This window comes from Phalacrocorax carbo, chromosome 14 (genome assembly GCF_963921805.1).
Source record: "Phalacrocorax carbo chromosome 14, bPhaCar2.1, whole genome shotgun sequence".
Taxonomy (NCBI): domain Eukaryota; kingdom Metazoa; phylum Chordata; class Aves; order Suliformes; family Phalacrocoracidae; genus Phalacrocorax; species Phalacrocorax carbo.
The window spans coordinates 1057020-1084031 of NC_087526.1; the positions used below are offsets into that span (position 1 = coordinate 1057020).

Genomic DNA, 27012 nt, shown 5'->3' on the forward strand with positions numbered 1-27012 from the left:
GAGCATGTTGGCCAATGATATGAACTTTGATGTGCTTATCAGTACCAGTAAAGATGCCTCTGAATTATTTGCTGATCTACCATTCAGCTAGGGGTCCCTTCGAGTATGGATGGAGGCAGAGCTGATGCTTGGTTTTACAGAAACATCTGTGGGGACAGCTCATACAGAGTTTTCCATGTGAAGGTAGCAAAATTAAACTAAAATGTGCACTCTTTTTTTCTGATTTGTATAGTCAGTAGACTATAAAATAAGAAAGAACTGGGTATAGTCTGGATTTTCAAATAAGTTTGGAAGTGAGTACACTGAAAACAGAGCTAACTGCTGACGCATGTGCTCTGGAAAGCTAGAGTGTAGTTAGTTTGGTTTGAGGCCTGTAAGAGGCACATAACTGTTCTGTGTTTATTAATTTTTGAGGCCATTTTAAACTAATAATGAGTGTGTTACTTTTTTTTCCCAAACCTCTCTAAGCTAAACTGAAGTACTACAAATTGTGAAAGTTAATAAGCTTTACCCAGATGATGGGAGGAATATAGAAAGTTATCGTGGACATTTTGGATATCTCTGTCGAGAGAAAAGGCACGGGAAGTTTTTCGAGTGTTCACTGCCTCTGGTAAAATATTTGTAGAAGATGTAGATAGATTTTCATGTTGAAAGTAAACTGTGAAATGGTTGACCCTGTAGACTTCTGATAGTGTGGTTGTGTTGTGTATTTAAAGTAAATGAACAGGAAGTTCGACTAGTGTTTTCGGTTTATGAGCTGCAGTGAGAGTTCAGACTTCGTGCTGCTGCAGTCTGTGAGCATCTGGGTTACCGTCCTGCTCTGGTGCTAAAACCCTTTAAACTTCTTTGCAGCAGATAGATCGTGGCATGAGCATGACTTATTATAAATGCATCTTTGGGCTTTATTCTGCCAGTTCTTACTACTTGGAAATGCAGGTCTCTGCATGCATGTCTTGCCACTGCTTAATTCATGCCGTGTTGATTCATTCAAGGCTTAGCTTAATTGGCTCTGGTTATGGAAAACTAGTTGCGAACTGATAGTTGCAGGGAGTCTCTTCTTTCCTTTAATACAGCTACAGGTATCCCATGTTTACCAGTGCTACACAGCCACTGAGTCGTGGTGGACGTGTGGGAGAGGCTAACAGTGCTCAAGTAGCTAAGTCTCTGTGGCTTGCAAAGTCAATATCCTCTCCAGAGTAAACCAGAGTTTACTTTCAGTTGCAAGTGATAGTATGTTTTGTGCTACTGAGAATGTTTTGGGGCACTCTGCTGCATTGATTAGTTATACTACTAACTTTTTCAGATCCAGGTCAGTTGTGCCTACTGATGGCAAACGTGAGGTTGTGCAGGTCCCGTTATAGGCAGCTACGGAGCCACTCCGTTTTGCTTGTTTTTCAGAGTTTAAAATCGAAGTACTTAATCCAAATCTTCTGTGATAGCATTGCTGTAAGTAGAACATTGAGAAATGGAGCCCGTTATGGCTTACTGGTAAGGGAATATAATTTGCTAAAAATCCAGAAATCATACAGTGTGCAGACAGTACTACACCTGCTTCTGAGCACCTTTGGAAGGTTTTTATGGTTTCAGTGTGTACTTCCACACGTTACTTACTCCTTTTTCTTTTGTCTGCTGTAAGGGTACATATATAAAAGGAAAATGACAGTTAAGGAGAATGCAGTGTTGGCCACAAGCCAAATGATGTTACATTTAAATAGAAATAGCCCTTGTAAGTAGAGAATAAAATGTGGTAGTGGTAGACCAAGTATCTTTGAAACTAAAATAACTTTCTAAATATTCTGGGTAGCTTTGAATTAACAATTCATCCTATAGTTAACTAGATATTAAAATGAAATCTTTTCTTGTAATACTTGCTCTGCAAATGGCCTTTCTCCAAGGGTTCTTTTTAGCTGAGACTTTCTAAGCTGTCGTTTACACTGAAATATCACAGCTACTTTCTTGTAAACATATGAATTCTCAGGTTTTAGATCGGAGTCACTAGCACAACTACATAATCTATTTGGGCTGTGACTTTAGCCTCATTAAATATCTGAGGATACTAACTGATTCCTTAAAATTCAGAATTCATGTATGATTCAAAGTGGACATCTTTTAGTTAGAAGAAAATGGAGGAGGAAAGAGTTTACGAACAAAAAAAAAAAAAAAAAGGAAAAGAAAAACTATAAGGAGGGGTAAAAGCTTGAAGTCCTGCTACTGCCTGTACTCAGTGAATGTGAGAACTGGGTGGGTTGTTTCAGTCACCAGATAATGCCACTGAATTTGTTTTCCCCTAGCCAAGTAAACTAGTTTTTCTTTAGTCTCCCCATATGTAAAATGGGATTTCTATTCAGTAAGGTGTTACAGAGCTTTTTTGTTTCGTTGGGTTTTTTAACATGAAATTACTTTCATGCCTTTTGTAACACAGAAGGGAAGGAACCAAAAACATGCACACAGTATCAGTATTCTGTTACTAATAATATTAACTAATTTTCTAGTAGGGTTTTGGGTTTTGTGTGTTTGGTTTTTTTAAGTACCTGTAAATTAGGTTAGCACCGTGTGACAAAAAGCTCAGCTCCTGTAACGCTTCAGGCAATTCAACATCACAGGAGGATTTTCGCCTGTGGCCATAGTCTGTCTTGTAATTTTGTTCCCCTCTGCAGTGGAAGGGATAAACGCTCTGCACAGAGTGAAAGTTTTTCAAAACACGAGTCGGAGGCATATCACCAACAAATGGCTAAATACTTGAAAATTGAATATTATGCCTTACACCTAACAAATTAACGAAACAAACTAAAAACCCCCAGCCCCTTAGCTGGAGAGGTTGGTTAGAATGTTCCTGAGTGTAGGATTTCATATCTAAGTTTCCTTAGTTCTGCTTATTTCTGTAATACTGATTTGGAAAAAGGTTAGTATAAACTGAGATACAAAACAAACATTAGAGGATTGCCCAAGGTTTTGTATCATCTTCAGCGCTGATCTGAAGTGCTGTCAGTGTTCAGACATTTTTACAGAATTACATAGATTTAAAACTTTATTTTTAAAATATTAGACTAGAACGTTTGAATCTGCACCTCTGAAAAGTGTGTACAGCATCACTGTCAGAGGAAAGCAGCCCCAGTGAACAATGTATTTTTTTACCTAAAAGAAGCAAGTTTATGAAAGCGTAGAAACAGATTCTCTGCAATGTTCAGAATTAGTAATATAAACTTGATCTGGTCTGTAAGCTTTGATGTTTGCAGCACTTACCATTGAGATTTTAAAAAAATTTCTTTTTTTTTTTTTTTTTAGTCAGTCATTGGTCAACTTGTTTCATGTTGATTTGCACAAGAAACATTTTTTTGTTTATCTTTCTGGTGCCAGTAGACATGCCCTTGCTGGTTTGGCTGGGAGGGGCACTATGATACAGCATCAAAATGCCTTTGTGTGTGCACTTTGTAGATCATGTAGTACAAATGCCAATTCATTTTCTACCAAACCCTGTGAATTTAGATGCGCTTTTTCTCTCACCCACGCGAAACACAGCTAAGATTCAACAGCTTGCCTGTCATATTGTACTAAGAAAAAGTGATAAAAGTGATTCTTGGAAATTCATGTGATTCTGCTAATAGCGATAGCTGATCTACTTTCAAATTGGGTTTGTGCTTCTTACATTTAAGAAAACAGGTTCGTAGGACAGCAGTGAGAGATTTGATGTCCTTCTTGGGAAGGAAAATGAGCTAGCATAATATGAAACTGTTGGAAAGGTTTTGAATTAAGTTTTCTGTTTCTGTAGGTTCTGTTTCCATATGCACCTTGCACAGTATTTTATCCTAGAATGTGCACTGATAAACACATTATTTCCATGAATTATTGTTTTTGCATCAGTAAGTAGTGGAGTAACAAGTCGGTAAAGGGCAACTGCTTGTGGAAGCAGCATACATATAGCCAACTTGAGAGATCTGTGTTTTTAACTGTTGTAGCTAAAGTCTATATTTTTCAACTCAAAATATTTACCAACACTAAGTCAGATGTGATTCTTCCAAATTGTGTGTGTGTTGGTTTTTTGTTTGTTTTTTGGGGTTTTTTGGTGGCTTTTGTTTTTAACATATACTCTCTTGCTCTCATACCTGTCCGTGTTGGCATGATGATTATAGTTTTAAGCAGAATTTTTTTGGTATCACTGATACTGAACACGTACCATATTTAGTTGCTGATTTGTTCACCTCTGGAATGAGAAAAATATTTAGACAGTCCTGCTTCCTAGTTGGGCGTATCTTTCATGAAAGAAAGTAGAGAGATAAAGAAACCTTTCCTCTGAATCTCACATTAATCTCCTACTGGATTTACTTGAGTAGCATGCTGATATGTTAATGGCCTGTTCCAGAGGCCCATTTCCATTGTTAGGGGCTGAAAGTGGATTTCTACTCTGTACATAGGACATCTGTGTAAGGATTGAGGCCTTTAATAGTTCCGTAGTTGTCTTAGCTCTTGCTTGTTGTGGCTGCTTTGGGAACATGTGGTTCAAGAGGTAAAAAGTCACCTCCAGCGCTGAGGGTGAAGAGGACAATGCTGAGGAAGATTTACTCGTCTCTCCGACTGTTAAGAGATTGTTGGATCAGATGTGAATCGTGTGGTGCAGTCTTTCCTGTACTTAGAAGAAGGTTAAAACAGTTTCTGTGTAAGTAGAAATAGGAAATAAAGCAACAACAAAGCAAGTCCTGCATTCTGCCAGTGTATGCACTTACCGAAAAGCTTCCATGGGTATGGGTGGTGAGTGTGGAGCTATGCAGATCTTGCTGCAGGCAGAGGGCAAACCGTCCCCTCTGGGAAGAAGGCTCACTATGCTTTTTGGACTAGAATAATTGCATGTTAAAAATGCTGCTACATAGCAGTATTTTGACCTTAAGGTAGCTGTTCTGCTTGTGATCTTTCAGGTGGTTTTTATTCTATCTCAAGTTCCCAGAATTTTATGCTCCTCCTGTGAAGTGCTTGATTCATCAAGTACTCGATGCTGCGAGCCGTTCTACAAAAGACGCTCTGTTTCTCAGATTCTTTATATTTATTTGGAACAAGAACAAGTGGTCTACACATAAAGAGGAATGTTCTCATAACCTTCTTCCCTTGTTCACATTTGAATGAGAATTGCTTGTTTATGTCATTTCTAATTCCACAGTAACAGGTTACAGTAGAATAAACAGTGTGACCTTTTAATGTGATCACGGGAAGTAAAATGTGAAATCTATTTTAAAAATGCATCTTTGACTACGGAAGAGTATACTTCCTTTTTCTGACAGGAAAAATAACCCATACTAGTTCAGAAGATCTCGATTCCATTATAATGTGTAGGGCCTATTTTTTCCACTGTCTTCTGTACAGTCATTGCAGCTGCTTGAAGTAGGACTGAACCTCTGCCATTCTTGTGCAGCATTGTACGTCCTTGCTCTGCATTGTGCAGGCAGAAATGGCTAAAGGTGGCGCCTACTGGAAAAACAGAACTCTTGACACGAGCAAGAGGTTTTAGTAAGAGGAACTTCTTCTGGAAAGAAGGAGAGGATGGGTCATTGGGGCAAGAACTGGAAAAATACTACATGCTTATTAAACAGCCAAAATACATATACACACATTCTAGAAATTTTCTGAATATTTCTAGAAATGCAAGAAAACTGGGGAGAGTTTTAACTGGCAAAGAACAGGGGAGCTGACAGCTACCCAACTCTAGAAAATGTTTTTGTTTATTCCCTTTACAGTTTAATTAAATTGGAAAGCAACATTGTCACTTGTTTCCTAAACTTCTGACAAGGGAGAGCTTTCCCATGAAATCACAGCTGCTACCTAGGCCTGTGAAGTGCCTGGCCATGTCTGTAAGATGACAGGAACAAGAATCTTGTTTCAACTTGTAGAATATTTTCATTCCCAGTACTGATATCTTCTCAGAATTGGCCCAAAGTGTCTCATGACCAGAGCAGATCTGCCCTTGTACTGTTTCAAAACTGGTTTGGTAGATAGGTGAAGGACAGGGGGTGTTGTGAACCAACAAACCCATCCTTTTTATCCTTGTGTATTACAGCGTTAGCTGTGGTCGAATTGGTAGCGTACTGAAGGATGCCATATTGAGTGGGGGCAGTTGGTTGGTTGATTCGCCAGTGAGCAGTATTACACAGATGGCTCATTAATCATTTCCCCTTAGATAGCAATGGCTTTCAGTTCCTTTCCAACAATCACTCTGATAACTGACACCTACTAACAGACAGCTAAACCATGACAGGCCGTGTGGCAGGCTGGCTCTGGCTGCTAGAGGCAAGCAGAGGTGGGTGGCTGTGGCTTGGGGAAAGAGGGTCTAAGCAGCCTGAGGTTCAAAACTCTGAGGTGGTCCCTGTCCTCTCTGGAGGCAGGCTCAGGAATAGGGCTGTTTTTGGGGGGTACCCCAGGTTCTGGAGCTAGTTTGTTCTGTGTCCATCAGACTCATCTTGTTTTCAGTAGAGGTGAAAGACTGGAACAGGAGGTGGAAAAATATGTAAAATCTTTACAGCTGCTAAGTTCCTGGATTTATTAGCCGGCATGAGAGCGTTAGTAGAGAGGTCTAATCTTACAAGTCTTTTTAAAGCTTGTCAAGAAGCAAGCAGAGCAGAAAGACTTCATGGGAACTACTGACTTATGCCTTATTTCTCATTGATTTGTTGTTTATAATTTGCGTCAAGCTTACCATTCAGAATCTCCATTAGGAAGGAGCGAATCCGTTAGGCTAGGTTTTACTTGATTGCCGTATACACCCCAGTGTACGTGCTACTCTTCCGCCGTCTGTCAGTCACAGAAAATTCCACATTTGCTGTCATGTCTGCAAAGCTCTCTACCACATGCAGCGGGGATTTTGGGTGGAAAAACTGTTACGTGCTTATTATCTTTTTAAGAGTAGCTAAATAAGTTAATATGGCTACCTAGTTAGGAGCAAGCACTCAAACATTCATTGTTTTCATGTAAAACGTCTACATCTTTAGGGTTTTCTTTTATGAAAGTCTTTGCTAGCAACATGTTCTCCATATAAAACTCTCTATTCGCAAAATTCTATCTTGGAACCCTTGGAGAAAAATAATCCAATCTTCTAGTAAAAATGCTTTGTTCTCAGCACTGTTTATGTACAAGGAGGCACCTGTGTGTGATTCTAAGAGTTGGTCACCTTTATTTGTGGATCGGTGCTCAGAAGCCTCCAGTGTAACGGTCTTTTGTGGGGCAGGGGAAGCAAAAGGGATGTGATGGGGGGGAAGGGTTTCTTAAAGATGTTTGGAAGTTGCTGCATTTTATAGGTTGGGTGGGTTGGTTTTGTTTTTTTCCCCGTAAGCGTTCCAGATACGCACTAAGACTGCAAATGCGGGTTTGAGATAGCCACCGAATTATACAGCATGTTTAGTCAGGACTGATAACTGGCTCTGGCTGACAGGAGGTGGGATGTGACGAGCAAGAGTCTGGTGGAGCTGCGGGCTGTGGTGCGCTAGGTACAGCGCTGTGTCTGGGCGGCAAGAGAGGGGTGTAGGAAGCAATAGGAGTCGTGCATTTCCAGAGAGGATGCTGTCATTATAGAGATAGAAGTTGTGATAGTTGCTTGGCTTTGCTAAATCAATTGGCGTTCTCAGAGTGAATTATTTTAAACTAGCAGTATTAGCAGATGCATGAAGTGGCAAGATGCTTTATCTCATCAGATCCATGCAACTTACTTTCACTCACAAATCTGTTTCATTAGCGTGGGGAGGATTAAATAGTCCTTTGAAGGCCTAGCTCCTCGAGTTTTGCAGTCTTTTTCATGTACTGGAGCACAGAGTGCTAATCCGTCCTGCGTTAGGATGTCTGTGAAACTTTATCTTAATTATGTGATGTGCCTGTTTAACACTGACATTTGTTTTTTAAACTCTGAATTGCTTTCAGATGGGGAGAAGACAACCTGCACAGCTGGAGGTGAAAGCTCTCTCACTGCAGTGACAGTTAAAACAATCTGTACTAACACAAGACTGGTTCTGCCAGTGTTTTAAAGTACTGCTTTGCAACTTGGAGAAATAATAAAATACAGAATAAATTTTAGCATTTAAGGTATGGCTGCTTTTGGGTTAAGGGAGGGGTTGTATCTTTCCACAGGAAGTTCTCGGGCTTGTTGGCCATAGGTAGATTTTTGTACGTGTTGCCTTTTCTGAAGAGATACTTTTATTCACCTTTCCTCTGTGAGAACTAAATGCTAACACACACTAGAAACAGTGCCTATGATAAGTAAAATGCAGAATTGATATCCACTGTGACTAAAGACTTTATGCGTTGTTATTTGTGTGTGAAGGGCAGCTAGTAAAGCAAAGTGCTTGGAAACCTGCCTCAGATCTAAGTAGCTTAACTTCTCTGAATGGCAGTTCATTAAACATTACACATCTGCTGTCAGCATTGAAGGGTTAAGTTTCTCTTTCCAAAAAAGTATTGATTTTTCTCTTTTTTTTCTTAGAACAGTTTACTACTCTGGAAGTAGTTGCGTAAAACATGCAGCTTGAAGCGCAACTTCTTCTGTTAAACTGTAGAGCAGAGGCACCCACCCATTCTGTCCTGCGGCCATGTGAGGGCTGGACAGCCTGTCCCGTCCCCATCATCACCCAACGTGCTTGTGTGTTTGTCACATGGCCTGTTCAGCCCTTGCGTGACCTGACAGTCATGTAGTCAGGTAAACAGATGCATAGGCTTGTGTTTGTGGGGACAGGGGAAATGGCATCTGTGCTTGACTTGCTCCCAAAACTGTATTTGGTCCGTCGATTGCAAGCTGATTGTCTCAGGTGTAGAAAGCTGTAAGCTTTAATTTTAACTAGCTTAGCTTAGATTGGTTTCCTAAGCACATATTAGACAGTTGTGAGAAAACAGCAGTATCCTAATTCTGTTTTATCTAACATCTGTTTTCAGCAGTACTGTTTGTTCTCAGCAGGTTTTTGTGTGCATTGCAGTAGCTTGGCAACCTGTAGGTTACACCATTCAATGAATTCAGCGTGCTTTTAATCATCACTAAAATTTTCCTTTCCAAATTTGAATATTATAAGTACAGGGAAGTGGGTGTCTGTGATTATAACAGCAACAGCCATGCTGAACAGATCCCAGCTGAAACAAGCTATTCATGTGAATTTGTGATCCAGTGTGTTTCTTCAAATTTCAGTCCAAAAGTCTTTCCTGAGATTAGTTTAAGAAAGGATACTTGTACCTTCTTTCTGGGAATGGTATTTAAGCAGTTACAGCTACTTAAAGTTCCCAAATACAGATTGGGGCAGTATGCTGAAAAACGTATCTACTAAAAGCGTGACTATTTGCGGGTTCTGTTGTAGCAGCAAAGTTCGAGTTCGCCCTTTCTCTGCACGCAGAGGCATGAACGTGGCTTGTGCAATCCTGTTAATTGTACATTCTCTTTAAACTTGAATCTCAGTATGTTAGAAATGGTAAAAAGCTTTTGGTAATAGTGTAAGGAGTATGCTTGGGCAGTTCCATTGCCTGTGTTCTCACTAATGGCCAACAGAGTGAAGCTTCTGTGTGCCCTAGATTAGACCTTGCTGGGATTTTGTGTTTTACCCTAATTTGCAGGGAAGAAACGGAACACAGGAGGGAAACCCACTTACATTATGGAGCTGGTACCTGTTGTAACATACGGTTCATGATTTTGAATGAACACGGATTCTTGATACTAAATAAATCTAGTAATCCCCCTCACACTTTTAACTTAAAAATTTAATTTCAAGGAAGCCAGTAAAACAACGTGTGGTACAAACATCTTCAAAGAAGTGAAGTTTACCACTAAAGAAGATGTAGTTATCTCTTCCTTTTTTTTTTTTTTTTTGAATAGGTAATGCAGAGTTCACGACTTCCTACTTAACAATTCCTGCCACTTCCTTTCTTGTGTGTTTTAGTCCTTCCTCTACATACGAGCTCATAACTTCAGGAATTTTGATGGAATTAGTAGCAAGTTGGAAATATGGCTGTTGCCTGTCCCATAGTATTCTAAAGACAAAAATAATACTGACATGGTCTGAACACGTGCCACATCATAGTCATGATGTGACTTTATTCCCTTAACATTTGCAAATATATTAGAAGGTTTTATTTAGCTTTTAGATTATTGGAGTACCCAAAGTGAATGAAACAACTTATGCAGAGTGACACCCCTTAGCCATGAGAGAAAAAAAAAATTGCTTTAAACTCTGACTGCAAGGTAAAGTAACTCAAAGTGTTTCAAAATAATGAGCAGAGTTTACTTGTGTTAGAACTGGGTCCTTTCTTTTTCATGTTATTGGTATTGCTTTGCTTGTTCTTCTAAAGGTTTAACACAGATTTTCATGTTACGGTAGTTTTTCATAGTTGTTTCTAGAAAAAGTAGATTTTAAAATATGTTTTCACCAATAGAAACATATTTTAAGAAATTAATCTCTTACCTTTCCTGTTTATAAAAATGCTAATAAAATAACTGACATAATACATATAAACCAAAAGTGTGATGGCTCAAATATGATATTTTGTGAACACCAATTTTAAACGCGCTGTGGTAATGCATGCGCTCCTCATCTTTCATTTTTCATCACTGGTATACCTGTTCTTGCAGAGTAAGAATCCGATACATGTAGAGCCACCTATGTTTTAATTTTAAATTCATATTCAAGCATGTTCAGCATTGGTTTGCCACTGCTGCTGCATGTAGTGTCAATGACGTTTTGACAGCTGGTGGGACGGTCAGCATTTTGAAAGTCTCACCTATGTAATGTAACATATTCAGAAGATTATGTAGCAAAAACTTGGGCTTTGTGGCCAAGATATAGTATTAAATGTACAGTTTGGCTAAAAAAATACCTTTGTCTAATGCATTTCTTCCATCATCTGAACAAAAATGGCTCCAAAATACCAATGTCCAGGTCACTATTTCTAAAACAGAGAGGGCTCTCGGAAACCCTTCATGGCAGTTCTGGTGTGCTGTGTTTGAGGAGTGTGTCCGAGTCTGTCTGCTCCGTGCTTTTGCTGCTGAATAGATACAGGAGCAACATGAGCGCTTCTGTGCGTTGATTACTGAAACTAGAGTTCAGAGCTCTTCAAACAAGGAGTACGTGTTCATAAGCAAGCAGCTATGAACTGGACCTTCTCTTTTCCTTTCAAGACAGGCTCTTCTGAATGCTCCAGATAGAGAGGAGATTGCCTTTACCTTATCAAATAAGAATATATGCCTTTATAAATGAAAAATTACAGAAAAAATAGTGGTAAGTCTCAAAAGTCTGAATTATCTGTTGCTGTTCATTTGATATGGTAACAGTATTGTGCTGTGAAGGCTACTTTAGTAGGTTTCTGAGAAGGAAATAACCTTTGGAACTCTCATAATATGCAAACTAATTAGAGGTTACAGTGAACACAGCTGTTTCTCCCGAGCTGACTAAGCTAGGAATTCAAATTGCTATTTTTAGCCAGCTTATGATGTCTCTAGTTCTCAATGGTACCCATGTTATTACTGTTAAAAATTATATTAATGTGTATTCATCACACTGACAAACTAGGCACAACAAACATTTTTTAGTGCAACCAGTCGGTTACTTTTTAAATGGTACAAACAGAGTAAATACACACAACAGAGACTTCAGGTGGCATTGGGGCTGTGTTATGCTAAAATACTGTCTGTGACTTGTCTGAATTCAAACTGAAAGCTTCCTTGGAGGAAGAGGCATGAGCCCTGAAATGAAGTAATTGTTGTTTACATATAGTCTGTCTAGCATACATAATCCCTCTTTTCTTGCCCTCCAAGAAAGTTGCCTTTCTCCATTATACAAGAATTTGTTGCATACGGTTATTTGCATTCAGAATGCTTTTCTGTTGATTCTTGAGATGTGATCATTGTACAGATCGTGTAAAAATTACTATAAACTCTATTCCAGAATCTAAAAATCATTGCAGGTAACTGCACCTCTGCAGACCATGAAATACTTGCACTAATAAACATTTCAAAAACAGTGCTGGTGGAGGTTACTTTGTGTAAAGTGTTTACAGTTCTATGAGATATTGTCAAGATTAACTTCAAAATTACATCCTGAACTATTTTCTTTTTTCTAATAAGCTTTATTTGGTACTTTCTGCAAAGATTGCTGGATGAGCAAAAGCATTCCTCAAAATCTGTGTGTACTGAATAGACATACTTCACACATAAATTTGTTGCTTTTTAAAAAAAAACCCTTCAGTCTAATTTTAACATAACATGACAAGCTGGTGTCTAAAATGCTTTAACTGACTGTACTTTCTAAAGGCATATGTAACTAGTTTAACTGAAGAATTAAGCCTTAGAAGAACTCTCTTAATTCCTATTTGCTTGTATTAGCACCAACAGCTTGCTTACTCTATCCTCTGAATTACAGTAAAGATCTGAGTTTAGTTTTAGTTAGTGATGGGTGTAGAAAATGATGCTTGCAAATTAATCCTGTTTTCACTTCTGTTTTTCATGATGCTAAGAGATTTTCAGACCAACTCAAATCAAGAAAATAAAAACTAGACAAACTCCAGAAGTTCTGATTCCTAAGTAATAATCCTTTTGTTTCTAGTTTTGTGTCATCAGGGAAAATAGGCCATTGACAATTAATCTAGAAGTGCTTTTGTATTTAGAAGGACTTCCTCACCAAAAACGTCAAGGAAGTGCACGGCTTCCAGGCCTGGCTCCCATGGCTCTGAACGATGTCTGCTTCCAACGACAATTCTTTTTCCTATAGCACTAATGATGGGGAAGGGGAGCTAATCTAAAACTTTCTTCCCTTGCCTCTAGGGGCCAGGGAAGACAAAAGCATTCCTACAAGAGCCTAAAAAAATTGCTCAGAGAAATAGCCTCCCTTCTGAAGGAAGAAATATATAGTCGTTCCAACACAGCTGTCAACCCAAGAGCATTACAGCGAAGTGGTTGGATTCCTAAAATGGTAGTGAGAAACATTGACTCTTAAGTTAGAAACCTAATGAGTTTGAGCATTGCGGATGAAAACTAATCTGCTTGGAGAACACGAGCAGCATTCATAATAGCAACCAAGAGGTGTCTTCTGACTGTCTTCAATGGGCGACTTCTTCACTGGTGCATTAGCACTACTCCAGAGGGAGGCCACAGCTGGCTCTTTGGAGGAGATGGGGTAGATCAGAATCACTAGTCTAGCATAAGGGTTCCTTCTAATTGAAACCCTTAATGTTTTAGCAGTCCAAATTGACATGGCTGCTTATTTTGGAATATAATACCAGCAACAACACCAACAAATCTCACATTAGGGCATACAAAGGACTGTATCAGTGACGTGAAAAAAATGTATGATATTTTCTTTTGTAAGACCTAGAAGGATATTTTTGTAGCTTTAATTCTGTCAAGAACTTGCAAAGGATTATTTGTGTGCGTATTCCTACATACAGCCTATCTTTTCCCTTTGTATGCACATTCTAATGCCATGTTAACAGCATAACAAAAATGAATTGATGATAAATCTCAGAGTGTAGGAAGTCCCCTGCTTTCCTTATTACTCATTGCACTGACTGTGGTTTCTAGGAGGTATTGTAAGGTGCCAAGTCAAGTTGTTGACTTTGTAGAGCTTGATAAGTAAGTACGAGAAGAACTCTAGAGCTCTTTAAAAGCTCAGATTTTCTGTTTTCAGGGACATGTGGTTCTGTAAGACTTCTCTGACCCTGGTGAATTTTTTGCTTTTGATCAAATTGCCTCCGTTTGGCCATCTCTCATTCCAGCTAGTTTTTAATATTCATTCTGAGCACCCACCAAAACTTCTGAGGTCATCCGTTTCCTGTTTTCAAGTAGTATTTCTAAACGGTCTTTGGTCTTCATTCCTGGTAACTGGATGACCACCACTTTAATGTAGATATCGCACCAAGAGAGGGAGAGAGAGATTAATGGGTTTTTCTGTTTGAGCTTCATCATCTGTCTACAACAGAAAGTAGTGCTGCAGAATAAACTGAAAACTGTAAAAAGCATGCTCCTATTTGCTGAATCCAGGGTTAAAAATCCTTGTCATCTTAGTCAGGGAACCCCGTGCCTTCCAGGGGATTGTTCTGGTGCTAAATGCATGGGTGTAAAATCAAACTCTGAAAAACAGAAGCTCTGTATTTCTTCTCTTTACCACTAGGAGACTGTTTAAGAAAACAACTTTTTCTTTCTCCGAGTTGGTTTGGATTGCCTTGAGGATTAGAACTATAAAATACCCCAAAGCTTGGCAAATATTCTTTTTATCCCTGCTGGATAGACAAAATGGCGGATTTAGGAGAGATGATGACTTTGTAGTAGATGGCAATTTTGCCCACATCACAAGTGTTGCTAAGGTCTTGTGTATTTTGTAGATACTTTACCTGTCCCTTAGGACCACTTCATGGCCTTACTGCGAACTAAAATCCCTCATACGTTGTGGATGCTACCTAGTTAGTTTCAATTAGGGAGAAAAGGGAAAGCTAATTAGTTGGTGAGGTTGTCTTCCCAGCTTATTTGTGGTTGGTGTTTTGGGAGTGCTGTATGAACACCCTGTTGTTTTCATTAAGACCCTTTCCCAGGACAAGCCCCTGGTTTAGTAGAGGGCGCATACTCTGTGCTGCCAACTTGGCACTCTGGCTTCGTGGCAAAATTGCCTTTCCCTGGGGGAGGGAACGTAGTACAGGTATCGTACCAGCTGAAAAGGCTGGGGAATCGCCCTTTGGAAGCTCCAATTTGTGTTACGCTTTCATGGGCAATTTCACAAACACATCAGGAAAGTGACTGAGAGCTTCTTGTATGGGCCTTGTCGTGGAAGCGTACCGCGTGGTGGAACTGCAGCTTCTAAACTTGGAGCAGTGCCTTGCTGAAATGTTGTTCTAATGCTGCCTGTGTTTTTCGCTGATAATTTCCACTTGTGGTGTGTGCTGGACAATTAGATCTCTCTCTCATATATGATACCTTAATTTGAGAATGACCTTGACAAAACTAAGATGACCTGGGAATTGCAGCCTGCCCTTTTCTCTGATAGTTCTGTTATTTTAAGGAGTTATTAATGAGCATATATCACTGCAGACAGGGAGTACTGGACTTGACTAGTCTTCTCTTAATGTGACTGATATCTTAAGATACCAGTTAGTAATCCGGATGTGTCTAACTCATGTCATCTATGAAAGAATTAAAAATAATGCAGTGGTGGTTCTGCAGCGGTGTATGTTTAAACTGCTGCTAAGACAAATGCACACATGTTGGTATTTCTTTTAAAAAAGAAACCCTAACATTTGTAGTCTTACCTTGTTTCTTTAAAATATCTGTCCTGAGCAAAATGACTGTGGTGTTTGTCTATTAAGCAGCTGAAGTGCTGTGCTGTTTGTTTGGCTGGCTCTTAGTCAACATACTTTCCAGGAAAAGGTGAAAGGACACAAATACCACAGGCAAGTTTCGTTTGTAGTTCAGTGAATGTGAAGTATATGTTTTAATCTAAAATGAAGTCTCTTTTTTAAAAACTTAAATGGAGGGTTTGTAGAAAGGCTCAAACTTCAGCTCCTCAAATATGCAGGGCTGCTTGCTTTCAGACTTGGAAGGTGTGATATTACTCATCGAGACCACGGAACTTGTTCTGTGTTTGGGTGCTCTGGGTCCTTTGGTAGTTGTAGTAGTTCCGTTACAGTTCATGAGATGAGGATGTTAATGGTCTCCCCAACTGTCACTGTTCACGGCCCTCTAAATCAGAAGATCCAATACTAAACATCTGCCTGGAATCTCTTGAGGCGGAAGATTATATTGTCCTTCTATACCTGTACAGTACCTGGTACCTTAGGAGCATCTCTAATTCCTTGTTAACAGTGGTAATAAAATGGCCATATATCAGAAAATTTACATTCTTTTTAGTGGGTAGCACTCCCATGGCGTCAAAAATGAGAGATAAGGAAAAAGAATCTGTAAAGATCTGTTTAGCTTTTGACTGATAAGAACTTGAATCTGTTGCCTGAGGAGGGCACTCAGGTGGTCATAGTGATGGAAGTGGGTCTGATCACAGGATGTCAGTTGGATCCAAAATAGTTCACTGCTGCCATTCAGGTGCCAGGCCAAGTTTAAAATCGGAAACAATAATTCAGTTATCTTTTATATACCGTTTTTTTTATATACTTTCTTTTTTTTAAACATAAGTCTTAAATATATGACAAGAAGCTAACAACTGTAGTTTTATTAAGACAGACATGATATAAAACCACTCAACCCGCCCCAACAAACAAACCTACAACCCATAAACACGCAGGTGACTTTTTGTTGTATTTATGAAAATTAAGGAGTCAGTTTGTCAGAGTGGTGGACACGTGGAGGAGGAGGGGAAACATGACTTCAGACAGGGTCTGGTGGTGGTTTTCACTGCTTACCACTGTTGTCATATAGCTGACAGGAATTAGGAGTAAAATTATTAGCCACTTGTTGTGTCTGCACCAGAGCACATGCTCTGATGCTCTGCACCTGTATAGATCAAATCACACATGCCTTCAGTGTGAAGGGAGAGGACAGTAAGTTATGAAATGGAACCGTGTGCCTGTGCTCGCTTACAGGAATGTTCTTCTGCTTCAAGATTTTAAATGTGCTTGTTTCAGGGTACTGAAATCAATTTACAGGAAGTTGGGCTCGGCTGATTCACTTTCTGCATGTCGATTTCTGCCCCAAGTGAAACTTCTGGTATTAACAAAGCCCAAGTGATTTTTATTTTTCAGACATCACTTGAAATGACTGAAAATAGTAAAGCCTTTTTTCTTATTCTTGAAGGTTGTGTTTTTCTAAAGGTGAGATTTAAATCTGAATAAGAATAATTCTGGGTAATTCCTGTAATGGTGATGAAGTTTACAACTGGTTTGCGCTTATATAGAACAAGAATTCTCACTGTTTTCCTGCCTTTATTTCAGTACCTTTTCTTGATCTTCTGAAAATAAATTAGCCACTGCCTGGTAGAATAACCTGTTTTTCAGGGCTGCAAGGCAGGCTATGCATATGTCAGTCATGGCAGGTAAAGAACGGCCACCTGATGATAGGTCCTGAAACAGAGTGAAAAACTTAAAGGATAATACTTTGGTTTATTCCTTCTGTCTCCTCGATTCACTTCTGTCAAGATTTAGGGATGAACAAGACTTTTTTTTTCTCCTTTCTCCTGTGTCTGCCTCTTCTGTTTTTTAATGGAAAATTACTTTTCAGGTTTTTTTTTCTTAGTTTTAATTCTGCAACATATAAAACAGCATGTAAAGCTCTATGACACTTCGGAATTAGAGTGGAATTGTTGTTTTACAATGAAAAGGGGTTATCATGATTTAAATGTTTGTAGTGTCTATAGATTACTTCAAAATTTTGTTTCAGAGAACATCTGCTGAGACACTACATAGCTTAATAATGCAGGGACATGTTAGAGCTCTGTTTCATTGAGGTGCAAAAACTTTATATGGAGAATGAAATATTCCTTCACTTGATTACTGTAAAACTTGTACTCAGTGACAAAATACTGATACAATCAGAGCTTCACTCCTCCGGCTTTAACCAAACCTAAACGTTTTCTGAGTGCCTTTATTACTGAACAGATTTAACTCAACTGGTGGTGGTTTTCATAGACCTATTGCTATACTCACCATGATTCGTATAAAGCTCTCCCCAAATCCTTTCTGTTACTATTCTTCTGTAACTACTTTGAGCTGCTTTTATTACTCTTCTAAAAAGCCTAGTCCAGGCTTTAAATAAATGATATGGATCAATGGTCAGTTTGTAGGTATTTCTAGTTGCCCAGTCATCTTAAAAACTTAATCAGAAGTAGGTTTATCCTTTTTGTGTGTAGAGTATGCATGTGCTCTGTAAGGAATTTTATCCATCAAATTACCTGGTTAAATTCAGAGCAAAATTTTATTTTGCTGATTGTAGCTGGAGATGAAGTGGGTTTTCAAAGCTTGATCAAATGCCTGTTACAGAAAAAAATACTTTATCCTTCTGCCAAAAGGTTTTTGGATAAAACTGTTACAGATTAAACCATGTCAACATGGCATTACCTTCTACTACCTTTCAGTAAATAGGACTCTGGTTACTGAGAGACACTGTGTCAATTGGCTGCTGTTAGACAGCTGTTAGGAAGTTTTTAATCTCAGTTTTATTGTGGGTTTTTACAAAATAAATTATTTCTATAAGGCAGATATTAAATTTTTTTAAAAGTTGGAAATTCATAACGTGAGTGCCAGCTATTACTAGCGGTGTTAACTGTGCAAACCAGGCCAATTAGCTTTCATCTGAAGCCTTCTGCCCTTGTTCTGGCACAATCCTTGAAATTGTTTAAACAAAACATTATCTCAAACCTTTTAAAAAGACTGGATTTTTTTTTTTTCTGTGCAGAACGCTGAGCTTTATAAATGAGCCAGGCTTTCTGGATTTATACATGGAACGAATACTGAACTTCAGTGTTCAGTGTATGCTCATTGGTGTTAATACACCAGTGTCCAAATTGCTGTATTAACCTGAGCTGCTTTGAGACCCATGTGAATTAATTTAAATACTTGAAAGTCTAGGAAGTGTTTGAAAATATTTGCATAATTTGAGGGAATCGGGGGGAATAGCTGCTTGATGATTTTAAAAAAAAACAACAAAAAACAAAACAACAAAAGACACCAAAAACCCAAACCCAAAACAAACCCAACTTCTTAAAAAAGCAGCAAAACTTTAAAATCTAAGTGACAATGACCATGAAAGTGAACAGTGTATCTACATGAATGATGAAACAGTGAGCAGGGGGTGATGTTGATGCAGGTAGCTTGAAACTAACTGCTATTGCATTGTAAACCTTGCTGAAAAAGGGGCACTTAAAAGCAAGGAAGTCTTACTTTTTATTGTCTAATATTTTTAATTGGATGAGCTCATTTATCTTAAGATTAAATGGTGATAACAGATTATGTGGAATTCGGGGCAAGAGTACAGTCTTGCTTTCTTAATGTTAACTGATGTCATTAACACTGCATGTAGCATCTCCAAAAGAGAGTAGAGGATTCTGAGTGAGTATAAATAAAAAGCCATTCCCTGGTTCCTATTTCATGAAGTCAGAGATCCCCTTAAGAAACTGTAAACTATCTGCAGTGGTTCCAAGGGCATCTCTTGTCCTTTTGTTTCCTATTTGCAACTTGTCATTTGCAGCATGTCTAAACTCCAGAAGATGTCTTGGCTCTGCAGCACAGTGATCTGGTTTTGCTGTGAAAAGGTGCGAGAAGAAGCTTTTCTTATCTCTCCCTCACCTTCTAGTACTTACAGGTTTTCTGTCTTTTTTTTTCCCTCCCCTCCCTGAAGCCTGCGAAGTCTGTGCACATGGTCTTTACCTCATTGTTGGTTTGGGGGTTTGGTTTGGGTTTTTTTGTGCAGTGGTAGCTCTGTAAAAGCTATAATGCTGTTAGGTGGCCTGTGAGATGTCAGAATGAAAATATTGGGTAATTAGGAAAGGAGGACTGTTTATAACCGCAGTTGTCAGTTTAGGAAGCCTGGATTACACATTTTTAAACTCATACAAAACCCATACTGCAAACAAATTAAGGTCTGGATCTGCTACCCACGCTACATTCCTTCAGGAGTTATGTAGGTATCTGGGCTGTTGGATGCACCAGTCTGTTCGAGGTGAGGTTGCACCAAAACTCTATCTGGAGACCTCTGATGTTTGGGCAAACAAAAGATCTGGATCGCATCTCCATGATTATTTTGCTTACAGGAGAAGTGTAACTGAGTTAGAACCTCTTGACACTCTGATGAGGCTGTGGTTTATTTCCTGGCACTGACTTTGTTTGATATAGATAGCAAAGCTTTTCTTTTGCACAACAGCTGTTAAGAAAAAGTCATTTCATCTTCTCAAAAGTCTCTGTCCTCCAGTAATGTCTAAGATGAGCAGATTGATCTGCGTGAGCAGATTGAATATCTGGGAGGAAAAACAGAGATGGCTGTGAAGAAGGAGGGAACCTCAGTTGTTTTCTTAGAGTGACCCTCCATTCAGTTGTTTCCTGTTTTGGCAGTTGAGTACATGGCTGCAGAACAGCAGAAGTAGTGTTCCTGCCAGCTACTCTGAACTTCTTCTGTTATGGGTCATAAATTTCAAGGACAAACTGTATTTTGAACTTACGGAAATTTGAGAAGTCTCATGTAATTCTTTAACCTAATATTAGGGTTTAGATCTTTGATCGCCCTGGATTTGCTGCAACCTACAAAAAAAATCACAATTGAAAGATCAGTTTTTACTCATTGTAGACAATGTTGTTGAAGCAATACGAGAATCTGAACAGCTGAGTTCTGCAGAACTGCAATGATTTATTCTACAGCAATTTCTTCCTTTTGACAACATGCAAAATAAATAATAGTGTTAAAAATTGGAAACGACACAAGTCTATGACTTTCTCCCTTCTGGAAGTGCATACCCAAGTTGTAGGCATGTTCAGACTAGTCAATGGTGAGAAGCAATCTATAGTATTTGCTAGCTGCAGTAAATGTGGGCCCAGAAAAAACTAGTACACTTTTGCAAGTGCTGATATGATTTAATAATGTGATCATGCCCGGTTTACATTCTCCTGGGGGGTTATTTCAACCAGCTGACTAGTGTCAGAAACACTGCTTACGCTGCATTGCTACAACCTGTTCCAGATTGCCCTCATAGTGCTGAATTAGCAAGGGGCTTTCTAGGAAAACCATGTTGCAAGTCTCTGATTTAATTTTTTTATTTATTTTTTTTAAACTCGCCTAATAGTGTTGTTGAACTTTGAACAAGCCTGTCCCTTTCTATCTCTCCATGCTACTTGACCTCAGGAAGAAGCTCGGCATACCAGCCTACTGGTTTTTTTTTGAGGGATATTAAAAAGCAAATCAATACTACCGTATTTTACTTGAAAGCAAAACTGAGAGACTAGATAAAATGTTTTAAAAGGGTATTAAAATCTATGTTTATTTAATTTATCTGGCTAAAATTCTGCAACTTTATGTTAAGATTTATGTTATGATGCAGTTGTCTGTTCATCTCCCTGATCTTTAGCTGACCTTCTTGTTATCTACAAGTTACATCCTCATTTCTTGTTCATGTCCAAATATCCTGTTGTAAAGTTTAATATAGGATAAGAAATCCAGTCTTCCTTGTCAAAGTGGGTTGAATGAACAGTTGATCTCTGTATGCTTTATGTCTTAGCAAGGCGCTTTTGCTGCGGAGTCAGTTCAGTGCTTCTCAGTGGCTCGGTTTGCTCCCTTACACGCTGAATCTGAAGACCTTTTCCCATTTGTGTAAAGTAGCTGTTTATTATGGATCCCTTAGTACTGTCTGGTTTTCTGTGGTCTTCTGTGTCTTTGCCACCTCATATAACTGTAGGGGGATTTCCATTCTGAAATTGGCCTGTAATGACATCTCCAAAAACAGCAGATTTCACTTGACTTCACTGTAATTTTTTTTTTTTTCACTCTTCCACCTTTTACAGCAGTGTCATCATTTTTTTCAGCTCTAGCTTTAAGAGGAAGCATTCTTTTTTTTTTTTTTAAGCTCTTATGCTAAAATTACTTTACTTGTCTTTATATACTTGATATATTATCAAGTAGATAAAGATATATACACATGAATTGCTTTCCTTGTGTGACTGCTTCAGCAGAGACTACTATGCACTTCTGTAGCCCATGATAAGATCTTGGCAATTGCTGCTTCCCGGAGGAACAGAACTGTTAAAATGACAGTATATCATTATCTCTTAGTCTGAGCTACTCCAGAGTTTATGGTGTAATAAAATAGTGTGATTAAATTAAGGCCTGCTGCAAAGTGGCTGAAAGCCACCATGAGCGCCTCTTCCTGCTGAACTTCTGTAGGGCTCTGGAAGGTGAGGCTGTGCTCATGGACCCTTTTGTCCGAACAACACAGCCATCTGTCCTTGCGTTCTGTGGCAGGAAATGTGATGCTGTCAGGCCAAGTGGAGCCCATTCATGCAACCGAGAGCAGCCTTCTGTAAAGCACTAAAAACTTGTCACTCCAGTCACTACTGCAAATAACAGCGACAAGAACTTTCCATTTGAAGAAGAGCGCTTCAGCAGACTTCTTTCCGCCCCGGAAGTTTTTGGGGATATTTGAACAGGATGCAGGACTTAAAGCCAGGGGATGAGTGGCATGGAATGACTCATGCTCAAAACCAGAAGCATTTGACTTTGGAAAACTGACTTCAGTTCTAGCCCTTCCTCTTTAGTTTTATATTGCACGACCTTTTAAATGAAATGTCGTGCTTCCTTTTTAAATGACAAGATCTCTGCAGTGTGACTGAGTGTGATTCAAGAAGGTGTTTCGTAACTTTATCAGTCCCTGTGTCCATCCACTAACTTCAGTTCTCATGACATCACTGGCTTCAAGTTCCTCATGGCATGATAATGACATGCTTTGAATGAGTCTGCTTTCTCCAGCATGGAGACCCTGTAGTACTACTATTGACATATTCTGAAACCGCCCTAACACCAGTGAGCATCAATAGTTGTGACTCCTGCAACAACCAGTAACAAGTTTTTGAGGAATGACTAGAAAGCCTGTAACATGGCCAATCTATGTAACTTGTCACTAGGTTGTTTCCCTCCAATAATTCTCTGAAGGCCATCTGATGTCCACAAAAGTCGGCTTCATATTCTGGAAGTGATCTTAGATTTTGTTGGTTGGTTGGTTTGGTTTGTTGTCATGTTAGATGTTCTGATATAGCCAAAAAAAAAAACAAACCAACAACACCCAAACAAAAAACCCGGCATCCAAAAAAAAACCCCACAACCCAAACCACTTTTATCCTATATTGCTGAGAAGAGTATGCCCATCTTTTCAGGAATGGATTTGACCACTGACGTCCAGGCATGCATGCCCTCCAGGATTTCCTCTCTTACTGGAGTTCATTACGTTCAGAAATGAAGTGCTGTATGCCAGTTGGATTTTCATATGAGGCAGCAGCTTGCCTGTTGCCATATCTAGGTCCTTCATTTTCTTACCACCCCACCCCATTTTTTTTTTCCTGTTTGTTGAAACGTTTTTCAGAAGTTATTACGCTTTTAAAATTGTGTTTCTGGAAGGTACATGGGTAACTTCTTTCTTTTCATTCTCTGTGCCAGTGGGAGTTACGCATTTCCAACAACTCCCTTATTCTTTCAGTACCTTTAGGCATTGTAGCATCTTTAAAAAGATATAATTTTTGGTAGCAAGGCACTAGCCAGCTCTCTGTTCCTTGGACAGTAAATTACCAATTTCAGATCCTTGAATATGTGATGTTGGTGTTTGAATCTGTGGAACTCTCTGGGTCTGGGAGTAGCATGTATGTGCAGATATGTGTGTATGCTTGAGTATCATATCTTATAATAGAATGCCTTTGTATCATTCCATTTCTGTAATGAAGCATTTAATCCGAATCCTTTTTTGTAAAAAGGGGGGACAGTTCTTTTCAAATTTGGTGAGGCCATGAAAGGAAGCAGTGTAGATTAGTGTTGCTGCTACTTTAACCTAATATTTACAGTAAAAATGTCTAATGGCCTTTTGGTTTGGTTTTTTGTTTGGTTGTTTTTTGGGGGGCATTTGTTTGTTTTGGTTTGTTTTTTTGATATGAATCCTAAGTGGTGGGTGGTTGTGTTGGTTTTGGGTGGGTTTTTTTATTTTAACACTTAAAAAAAACAACATACGTAGGCTTTGTGGGAAATGTGGTTAGAGATCTAGAAAACCATTTTTCCTAGTTCCCTGTTTTTGTCTCTGTACAGTCAGTTCAGCAGAATAAACCCCTGCAAAATACAAAGTCACCAACCTAGTGTCAGAGACAGATTTATGAAAAGATCCATTTTAACTGCCTCATGTTTGAGATATTAGACTGTGGCAGTCAAGATCATATTCTCCAGACTGCATTCTTCATAAGCAGAAATACTGGCAGCCATGTGCTAAGTTATAAAAAGATAGCAGCTGATGTCAGGGCTTATTTCAGTGAGGAGCCATTTCAGAATACTGTACTAATTTTGAGCAGGTATATGTAAAATAGAACTCTTCCCTTGACGTGTAGCACTCAGTGTAAGTTGATACATATCTGAATAATGGGGTAGAAAAAGAGGAACAGGTAATAAGCTGCAGTAGATAGCCCACTTAGTCTTCAGCATTGTACATGATTCTTTATGCGAAACTGAGGAACAGAAAAACAGTTCCATTTGGCCTGCATTGTAGGGATTAGGTTTTTGAGCTGGCATAAAATCCTCCTGCTCTGACGTTGGAAAGCTATCACAATTTAAACCAGGACCCGAGCTAATTTGAAGCTCGTAATAGAGGAGCGCCCAGCCATTCTGTGCAGGTGAATATCACCGGCAGCCCTCCACGTGCGCTACCTTCATGTGTGCGAGACCTGTTCTCTGGCCACCCTGGGTGTTGATCAACCCCGTGCTCAAATACAACTGTAGCTGGACAGATAATGTGATTAATATTAAAGTATTAAACATTAAAATATTAAATACTAACATTTAACAAAATGTAATCCATTGAAAGGGGATGAATTTAGCACAGTGATTTGGTTTTGATGATGATTTCTTTAGTGGCCTCTGACCTAGATTCATTTGCTCATTTCATGTATGCTCACAGTGTCTGTCTTAGGATTTCTTACACTTAATTATGCTACTGAAATATCAGTCCTACAGTAAACCCGTTCCTTCAGTTCTCTTTCATTTCATTTAGATCTAACAGCTTTACCCTGAAGTTCCTAGTACTGTATTTTTTAAGAATTGCATATTTATGCAGTGTTTATTCACAACATGAATTTCTCTTTCTACAAATTGGGACTAATGTCTAAGGACACCAGAATTCTTTTTATTGTAACTTTTGGCATTGTCTCAGGTAGCTGAGCTATTACATGCATCTGAAAAAAACCTGACAGAAACCCCAGCTATATGCTTGAGATGATCTATATGTTTTAGTTGAGCCTGTGAATTAGATACAAATAACTTCCGCCACTTGCAGCTTTGTGGCATTTTGCTGATAACTCAAGATAAAGATGTAAGTGATCTCAGGCAAGCCAACACTCCATGTGTGTGTTTGATGCCAAGGCGGGGTAGACAAGGTTTTTTGTATCACAGGGAACGTTTTCTAATTGCTACGGAGTCAGAAGTACAATTAGTAGTTTCACTGATTGTGGAAACCGTCGCTTAAAGCAGTCACGTGAAAGTGCTTTGGGGCAGAGACCCTGCTCTGTCAGGAGTGTAAAGGCATAATGTCTAGTAAGGTCTGCTACTTCACTATGCAAACTAACAATGTTGTAACACACAAATAATGTTAGTGCTGAATTCTGATAAATTTAAACTCTGGGCTTCAACTTAAGAACTAAGTGCTTTCTGTCCGGAACTCCCACACGTGAAGATACAAAGTCAAATGGGTATTTGTCTTAAAAGAGCTAATGGTATGATGGTATTAGATGGATTCATATCTAAAACGCTGTTTTTTTGTTGTTGCTGTTTCAGGATATCAGGCATGAAGCCAGTGATTTTCCATGTAAAGTGGCCAAACATCCCAGAAACAAAAATAGAAATAGGTACCGAGATGTCAGCCCCTGTAAGTACCCTTTCTTCTCTTTTTTTTTTTTTGTAACAGACTGTTGACCTCTAATGACTTCTAACAGCCAAATGTTCTTTGTGAGAAGGTTTCTGTTAGATGGACATGCATCCAAGACAATTCTTTTTGTTAATATATTAATTTGAGATAGATGTCACTGGATGCCATTATATCCATAGGATTATACTAGAGCAGCATGCAGTAGATTCTGTATTTGTCAGCAGAAATCTGAAGAAGGGAACAGCTTTGCCTTTGAATTCTTACGCTAGAGAAGAATGGTGGCTGAAGTAGCATTAATAAAACTGCAAGTATTCTTTCTGTTGCAATATACTGACTATAGCATCCTTCTAGTCAGCACGGAATAACTGCCCCTCTTGGGAGATGGGGAAGAGTCTTGCATGAAACACATGACTACTAGAAATAAATCTAAGCTAATTGGAACAGAGAAAAGGGGACGTTTGCAGAGGTGGTGGTACTAGTGCAAGACCTGTGTTTCTGAAATGATTATCGTTACATATGCTGGTGGGAAAGGGCATCTGTGAGCACGTGTCCTCTGTACCGGGCACAGCTCAGTTTGGTGTCACAGCCTGTCGTTTCTTCCATGATCCCGTGTACGAAGACGGTAACATTCAGACTTGCCCATGCCTGGGACGCTGTGCTCTTGGGGCGTGCAGGGCTGTAGTCAAACGGCTGGCAAATAATACTTGCTGTATCAGACACTAAAGAAAGTGCACAGCTGGTTCACGAAACTGCCTGCTCCGCACTAAATGGCAATGCCTGTTCTGGGACTTCTTTCCCCCTTCAAGGGTGCAGTACTGCCGCCTGTTTTACATGCAAAGTTCTACAGGCTCCGTCACGGGGAAATCTCTGTCTTCTGTTCAGAGACAAGAGTATTACTGTATACTGGGAAACTGTTATACTTAGTGGTTAAAAGTGACTGAAGTCTTTGGGGCAGTCGACTAGGAACACTAACATTGCACCTAGTTTGCTTTACTAAGCAGTTCTAATATTTGGGGTTGTGAGTAACAAGTGGTTCCTTTTTGCCTTTAGATAATACTGCTTCCAGTCTGTTTCGCTTTTTTGCAAAGTGTGGGAACTCTTGTATGTGGTTTTTGGTTGGTGGTTTGTTTTTTTTTTTTTAATCCTAAATGGAGCAAGCAGAGACTAACAAAAGAGCAATGAGATTACATTTGCTGTAATTCTTTAACTTTGATCGTTCTTTCTGGATGTTAAGGTGTGGTTGGGTTGGGAACAGTAGCTAAATGTCTGTAAGAAGAATAAGAAGTCTGTGTTCTGTTTGTCCAATATATGTTCAGGTAAACCTTTAACAACCTTGAACAAGCTGGGTTTGAATGTTTAAGCTGCAAAAGATAAGCAGTTGTGTAACTGGATTTATTTAAAAAACAGTAATTCGATAACTGTACAAATAGGTCAGTGTGATCTGGTTTGCAGATTACTGTTGTGATCACTTCAGATGCAAAGACTTCCA

At 39.1% G+C, this 27012-nt stretch overlaps 1 protein-coding gene across 6 annotated transcripts in view; it reads left to right on the top strand.

Annotated features, from left to right (window-relative positions):
* PTPN1 (protein tyrosine phosphatase non-receptor type 1) overlaps positions 1-27012 on the top strand; it is a 45505-nt gene that overhangs the window by 3679 nt on the left and 14814 nt on the right. For 5 of the 6 annotated variants that reach the window (XR_010375157.1, XM_064465205.1, XM_064465200.1 and 2 more), the window contains exon 2: positions 25433-25523. Coding sequence is in view for 2 of the 6 variants with exons in the window: in XM_064465200.1 (XP_064321270.1) it covers positions 25433-25523 (91 nt within the window). In the remaining 4 variants the exon portion in view is untranslated. Of the gene's footprint in view, positions 1-11140; positions 11223-25432; positions 25524-27012 lie in introns of those variants that run through there. The other variant, XM_064465203.1, reaches the window with a different exon arrangement.